The sequence below is a fragment of the Gobio gobio genome (genome assembly GCF_949357685.1).
Source record: "Gobio gobio genome assembly, chromosome: 18".
Lineage (NCBI taxonomy): Eukaryota > Metazoa > Chordata > Actinopteri > Cypriniformes > Gobionidae > Gobio > Gobio gobio.
In genome coordinates this window covers 41,005,061-41,013,250 of record NC_137111.1, presented here as the reverse complement: position 1 = coordinate 41,013,250, position 8,190 = coordinate 41,005,061, and the positions used below count along the sequence as shown (strand labels likewise).

The 8,190-nt window shown below is 36.5% G+C and overlaps 1 protein-coding gene across 5 annotated transcripts in view; it reads right to left on the bottom strand.

Moving 5' to 3' along the window:
* cpeb3 (cytoplasmic polyadenylation element binding protein 3) overlaps nt 1–8,190 on the bottom strand; it is a 51,108-nt gene that overhangs the window by 10,553 nt on the left and 32,365 nt on the right. For all 5 annotated transcript variants that reach the window (XM_079843310.1, XM_079843308.1, XM_079843309.1 and 2 more), the window contains one exon: nt 6,937–7,026. In XM_079843310.1, the coding sequence (XP_079699436.1) occupies nt 6,937–7,026 (90 nt within the window). The remainder of the gene's footprint in view (nt 1–6,936; nt 7,027–8,190) is intronic.

Below are 8,190 nucleotides of genomic sequence, written 5' to 3'. Positions count from 1 at the left end.
TCATCTCCCATGCTCATTTGTTCATTCACTGACAGGCCTGTAGTTACAGACAGCACAGACGTTAACAGAACAGGGAAAGAACTACACGTGGGAGGGGCATATTGAGAGGGGCGTGGCCATGGGCGGAGTTATGCTGAGGTGGAATCAGGACAGATCGGAGTGGCTTCTGTAGCTGGGGAAATGGAATCATCTGAAACTTGCCACTGTCACATCACAGCTACTATCACGGACATAAATTAATTATTATAGTCACAAATTTTCAATAAACAATATGTTCTAAGAAAATTCCTTCAGCCTAAAGATAGTCTTTGACATTAACTATAAGGTACCCAGTCGGTCCCTAGGTCTCCTATGCAGTTTTATGACATTTGCGGTTATGAATTTTAGCCCAAATAAAATCCAGGATTATTAATTTTATACTGTAACTAAACAGTCAGTATTTCCTGTAGTTTTCCACTCACTGTTCTGACCCTAAACATGCATTTTGCATATAGACTGCTTTTCCGAGAGTGTATATGCTATTTATCTGTGTGAATTTATGATGTCCACCATTCTCAAGACCTTCTGAAGGAGTGTTTTTCCACTAGAACACTGCAGCATGAGAACATCAGGATCAGAGCCAGCAGAAAGACCAGAAGGAAGAAAAGAACAAGGCGTTCTGCCTCAGAGAAAGAGTGAAAGAGACAGCCGAAAGGAGAGAGAAATATGAACAACCTTGGGAGAGTGAATCAAGGACATCAGAAGAAATTTCGGAGAGATTGATGTACGAGTATCAGATTTATTACAGCCAGAGGTTTCACCTCCACTGATCTCCTAAGCTTAAATATAATAAATAAATAAAAATGCATTGAGATTGGATTATTCTACTTGTTTACAGATCATTATGAATAATACGAAATATATAAAATTAATGATAAAATAATAATAAAAAAATATCTAAACATTAAATATGTTATGTTTTTATTATTATTAATACATTTCCCACTTCACCCTAAATGAACTACTGTGTCCACAAATACTTTCTTGATTTTATGAGCACACTGGTAAAATATCTACTATAATAAAATATTAATAAATTTTTTGCAAGCATACAAATGGTAAATTTATTCAATACACTGCCACTTATGTGGGGTATTCCAGAAAGCAGGTTATGTGACACACCTGGGTATGTTTAAGAGTAAGTAAGCGGATAACCTCCGCAACTTTCGGTTCCAAAAACGGAGGCAACTCTCAGGGTATGCAAGTAGCCATAGCATTATGCTCCGGAGCAGCTTCTGTTCCAGGGTTAGTTTGCTGAAGAGGTATTTAGATGTGTGTTATATAATTAATATAGTTATATTAATATAACTAAATTTGTTATATAGTTACAGTTATATGTACAGTTATATATAACATACAATATGATATATAAATTCTAAAGCACTATTACAACAATGTAATGTTAAATGTTAATTCAATTCAAATATATTTATCATTTAGTTTACGGTCATCTCACACATGGATCTGCATTCAATTAATTAGCATCAAACAAACAATATAATCCTTATTTTCAGTGATTAAAGATTACTTATTAAACGAAAAGGTTGAGAAAAAGAAAAATCACCAAATAAATGGCGATATGCATTAAGTAGGTTATGTAAATCGGCATTAAACAAAAGAAGAAGAGGAAGTAGAATGGCGCACTTTTTCTTAGTGTCTGTTTCCATGGTGAATCAACGATTTGTCGCTCTGTTGAGAATGTGTTGTGTGTTAACCGAGAACATACTCCGGGTTGTCTGAACTTACTCCTGGACGCGTTTTTGGAACCAGCACACCTCGAGTAAGCAAGGTTTGTGTTAATCAACCAATATGTGATGGTAAGTTAACCTTGCTTTAATAATTGTGTGTATAAAGTCAGACTTGTGTGTATAAAGTCAGAATTGAATTGTGAGATATAAAGTCAGAATTGAATTGTGAGATGTAAAGTCAGAATTGAATTGTGTGATATAAAGTCAGAATTGCGTGTATAAAGTCAGAATTGTGTGTATAAAGTCAGAATTGAATTGTGCGATATAAAGTCAGAATTGTGTGTATAAAATCAGAATTGCGTGTATAAAGTCAGAATTGGGTGTCAGAATTGCGTGTATAAAGTCAGAATTGCGTGTATAAAGTCAGAATTGCGTGTATAAAGTCAGAATTGTGTGATAGTCAGATTTGAATTGTGTGATATAAAGTCAGAATTGTGAGATATAAAGCCAGAATTGTGTGAAAGTCAGATTTGAATTGTGAGATATAAAGCCAGAATTGTGTGAAAGTCAGATTTGAATTGTGTGATTTAAAGTCAGAATTGTGTGAAAGTCAGATTTGAATTGTGTGATATAAAGTCAGAATTGTGTGATAGTCAGATTTGAATTGTGTGTATAACGTCAGAATTGTGTGATATAAAGTCAGAATTGTGTGTATAAAGTCAGAATTGAATTGTGAGATATAAAGTCAGAATTGAATTGTTAGATATAAAGTCAGAATTGAATTGTGTGATATAAAGTCAGAATTGTGTGTATAAAGTCAGAATTGTGTGTATAAAGTCAGAATTGAATTGTGCGATATAAAGTCAGAATTGTGTGTATAAAATCAGAATTGCGTGTATAAAGTCAGAATTGGGTGTCAGAATTGCGTGTATAAAGTCAGAATTGCGTGTATAAAGTCAGAATTGGGTGTCAGAATTGCGTGTATAAAGTCAGTATTGCGTATATAAAGTCAGAATTGCGTGTATAAAGTCAGAATTGCGTGTATAAAGCCAGAATTGTGTGAAAGTCAGATTTGAATTGTGTGATATAAAGTCAGAATTGTGTGATAGTCAGATTTGAATTGTGTATAAAGTCAGAATTGTGTGTATAAAGTCAGAATTGTGTGATATAAAGTCAGAATTGTGTGTATAAAGTCAAAAAAAGAGAAGAAAAAAGGAAAAGGGGAAAAAAAGCCTTTTTGACATTGACTTGTGTTTATAAATAGCCCCTTTCTTTTTTTTGTTTTGTTCCGTTGTTGTTTTCTGTTTAGTTATTAACTTTTGTATTTTGACTATATTTGTAATTACATGTATGTGTATAGTCTCTTTCTCCTACGAGTTTTGTATTTTGCTGTTTTTTGTCAAAAAAAAAAAAAAAGTGAACCTTGCTTTGTGGAACCCCCCGAAGTCCTTCAGTAGAGAACTGTGCTTTTTGTTTTGATGGTGTAATTCTTTCATCTACACTCTAAAAAATGCTGGGTTAAAAATAAGACTAACCCAGCGTTTGGGTTAAATGTTTGCTTAAAACAAACCAATAGCTGGGTTAGTCCATTTTCAACCCAACTTGGGTTATTTTTAACCCAACATCTTTTAGAGTGTACCAGCAGGGGCTAACTGGACCATGATAACCAGATAAACCTTGACTTAAAGGGATAGTTCACCCAAAAATGTAAAATTGTCTCATAATTTACTCATCCTCAAGTTGTTCCAAACCTGTGTGTGTTTCTTTCTTCTGTTGAACACAAAAGAAGATATTTTGAAGAATGTTGGTAACCAGACAGTTGACGTGCCCATTGACTTCCATAGTATTTTTTTCCTACTTTGGAAGTCAATGGCTACCGTTAACTATCTGGTTACCATCATTCTTCAAAATATCTTCTTTTGTGCACAACAGAAGAAAGAAACAAGTTTAAAACAATAGGACGGTGAGTCAATTTTCCATTTTGGGTGAACTATCCCTTTAATAATTTCCATCCTGTTTTCCAGGTGGTCTCTGAGATTTATTGAAGAGCTGCTTCTGTTCAGTGTTACTGATAAGCATATAACAGCCTCATGAAGGCATTTAACCGCATTTAACCTTATTTAACGTGTTTAGAGCCTCAGCGCTGACCTCAGTCCTGCCCACTGTGAGTCATGATGCTTTACACAACACTGGATGGAAAAATGACCAGCATCTTCCATTCACTCAGTCTGGATCAGTGTTTCATATGAGCTGGAGGAACAATGAGCACATCGGCAAACAGCAGTTACACACGGTGACAGGACGGCTCAGGCATGAAGACTACACCAGTCCAAACATATAAAATCCACAAGTGCAGATCATTATACATAGCACAAATCTCATAAATGAAGAAATATACAGTGGCCTCAAAAAGTACTTGGACACATAAGCCGTTCTTAGTGTGTGAAATCATTGCATTATTTAACAAAACATCAAACCAAGTTACATTTATTCATCCGTCCACTGAAATAACCTTGAGATCAGCAAACTGAAGTTAATTTATTATGAAATGCATACAATTTGTAAGTTTAAAAAATAAGCCACTATATACAATCAAGAAAAATGGTACCACTTTGCTTTAGGGTCCAATTATCACTAATAACTAGTTCCTTATTAGCCTGCATATTACTAGGATATTGGCTGTTTATTAGTACTTATATAAAGCACATATTAATGCCTTATTCTGCATGACCATATTCTACCCAATACCTAAACATAACTACCTTACTAACTATTAATGAGCAGTAATTAGAAGTTTATTGAGGCAAAATTCATATTTAATAGTGAGAATTGAACCCTAATCTAAAGTGTGACCAGAAAAATGAGTTACTAGCTGCAAAATTTACAGAAACTGCATAAGCAGCTTACAAAACAAGCAATTTTCACTGTAATGATCCAATCAAATTTTAGCATCCCATATTAATCTCTTTATAGTAATCATGTCATAATATTTTATAGTATAGTCCCACTGGACATTTTCACCACAGTTACAGCTCAGAGCACAGGACTTCATTCAATTAATTCAAATGTTTAAAGCTGCACTATGTAACTTTTCCGTCCACTAGAGGTCGCCTGTTCAAAACAAAGGCGTAGTTTGATGATGCCACGTTTGAGCGCAGAATCCTGGGGCACGTGGTTTTCACCTCACAGCCGGTGGAAAAGAATCGGGATAGGACTCGGGCAGAAATCATGTTCATGGATGTGATTATTAACGTTACTGTAGTATGAAGCAGAGCAGGGCCGAGTGTTGTGGAACTGAGCAAGGCCGCTGGAGTGATTGTTAATGAGAAGAACGGCTGGACTTTTATTATGCCACAGTCGCCGGCACCACTTCCGCTTTTCCAGTCATGCGTATGAGGTAACGCAGCTCTGTTTATCATATTAGATACATCTGAGTGTGTTGAAAAATATGTGATGACGTTACTCAGTGCGTTCGCTCGGCTGCTGCTATGACACTTGTTCACACTGCAGTGGGAGTAAAGCGTTTCTGTAGAATAAAACCAGAAACCGAGGGTAACACAGATATGACGCAATCGACAGGCGACTCCCTCACACGTCCCGGTTCATCGGTTAAAATAGCAATTTCTCACGATTTACAAATAGTTGGAAATATATTGTAAGTACTCAACTGAACAAAATATATAACACTGGCCTAGCGGTTTTTGGATATTTTACTGAAAATGTTTTACATAGTGCACCTTTAATTGTATGGAAGATTGAGAGGCAAAACATATTACAACTGAGGCTACATCTACATTAATCCGGATACATTTGAAAACAACATTTTGATTTTAAAACGCTCTCCGTCCACACTAGCGTTATCAAGCGTTTTCCAGAAGTTTCTTGTCCACACTAAAACATAGGAAACCGCTAAATTCACATTACTGTGCATGCGTTAAACCTCATAAAAGCTCACCAAGATGACAGACGGAACAAGACATTATCAAGTTACCACACGATTCTTCTGGAAGGGACATTTTATTAAGCAAAATATCTCGCCTTTCATTGATGCATCCAGGTCGCACTCACTCAACATTATATGTTTGGTCTAAAACGTAACAACTGCGAATACATTTTGTGTCATCTTTGCAGGACTGTGATATGAAGAGCGCGCAAAGTAACATTTTAAACATAGCACGTCATAACAGGGACAATAGCGGTATAAACATATTGGTACTGGTATTGGTACAATATGCGTCACACGACTAAACATGCGTCATTGTTTTCAAATACCTCCGTTTTCAGTTTCTCACTACAACAGCGTTTTCAAATTTATCCGCTTTGGTGAGCGTTTTCAAAAAGCTAAGTTTTCGTTAACTTAAAACGCTGTCTGAGTGTGGACGGAAGGCCAAAACAGGGAGAAAAATATACGCTTTCAAACGAAAATGTATTAGTGTGGATATGGCCTGAAACATTGTAAACATCTTTGGTTACACTTTATTTTAAGGTGATGTAGTTACATTGTACTTACTCAAATACGTACTGAGTAATATTAATTAATCCCATGTACTTACTATACTATAGTGTTATAGTTAGGGTTTGGTTTAGGGTTAGTTACTTGTAATTATGCACAATTTACAGTTATTACTATAGTAAGTACATGTAGTAACATATCATATGAAATAATACATATAATGAATCTATATCCTACAATATATATTTATGTAAACAATATATTTTATTACATATCATATGGTATATAATACAATTATTTATTTCAATAATTGAAGAATAAACATTCAAAGTTTCAATGGTATATGTGGACTGTACCTGTGCTCTGTTTACCTATCCAATCAAACTCTGTCAGCTCAGGTACGCACACAAACATGTACGTGAGTAACATGATGAAATGCAGTTGGTCTCTCCCTCTAGGTGTGTATCTGTAAGTACTTGTCTGTGTGCGTCTGTTCAAGCCACAGAAATGAACACCTGGAGGCCCTATGAGCCAATGGAGACCAATCTGACACACAGAGCCCAACAGCTTCCTGATGCTCAGAGTAAACACTGACCAGCATCCACACAATAGACTCAGTTGAGGTGCATGCCGAATGTGATGTCATACTTTCACTTCTCAAACACAGGCGGTGTCAAGGGGAATAATTCTGCTGATTTGTTAAACATTTGCAGCTGTATTAGTGCCGCAGGAGGGATGATGTCATAATGTCATTACCTTTAGGAGGAAAATAGGATTTGCTTTCTGCTTTATGAGGCCAGTCCACCACCAGGTGACCGTAGCGACGGAAACTGTTGGTAATTTCATCTGAAGGAAAAATGGAAAGTATTTAGACCTTTTACATAGGTCAGTATACTTTTTTTTTTAATGAAAAAATAAAAATAAATACAATAATTCAGTGTCACTGGATCCTCTCCAAATAATGCTATGGACCCATAAATTCTTTGCTATGAATCACATTTTCAGTCATGTGTCTTTTTTCTGTGTAATGTACCATGCAGTTGCTTGGGGGTTCTGAGTGGTTGCTACGTGGCTTACTGATCCAAGTCAAAAGTGCATAACCCACCAGTCTATATAATAATCTTTAGATATAATAATTTGTAGATTATGATACTATGGAAGGACAGATGGATGGATGGATCTACAGACAGAGGGATGGAGAGATGGATGGATGGATGGATGGACAGACGGAACTACAGATAGATGGATGGATGGATGGATGGATGACAGAACTACAGAGAGATGGATTGATGGACGGATGGAACTACAGATGGATGGATTGATGGATGGACTGATGGAACTACAGATGGATGGATGGATGGATCTACAGACAGAGAGATGGAGAGATGGATGGATAGACAGACAGAACTACAGATAGATGGATGAATGACAAACTAAAGATAGATGGATTGGATGGATGGACAGATTTACAGATGGATGGATGGAGGGATCTACAGACAGAGGGATGGAAAGATGGATGGATGGATGGATGGACAGACGGAACTACAGATAGATGGATGGATGGGTGGATGGATGGATGGATGGATGGATGGCAGACAAACTAAAGATAGTGGGATTGGATGGATGGACGGATGGATGGATGGATCTACAGATGGATGGATGGACTGATGGAACTACAGATAGATGGATTGATGGATGGATGGATAGGGGAACTATAGATAGATGGATTGATGGATAGGGGAACTATAGATAGATGGATTGATGGATGGATGGATAGGGGAACTATAGATAGATGGATTGATGGATGGATGTGGGAACTATAGATAGATGGATTGATGGATGTGGGAACTATAGATAGATGGATTGATGGATGGATGTGGAAACTATAGATAGATGGATTGATGGATGGATGGACTGATGGAACTACAGATGGATGGATGGATGTACATACAGATAGATGGATTGATGGACGGATGGACTGAACTACAGATGTCCAAAAATACAGACATC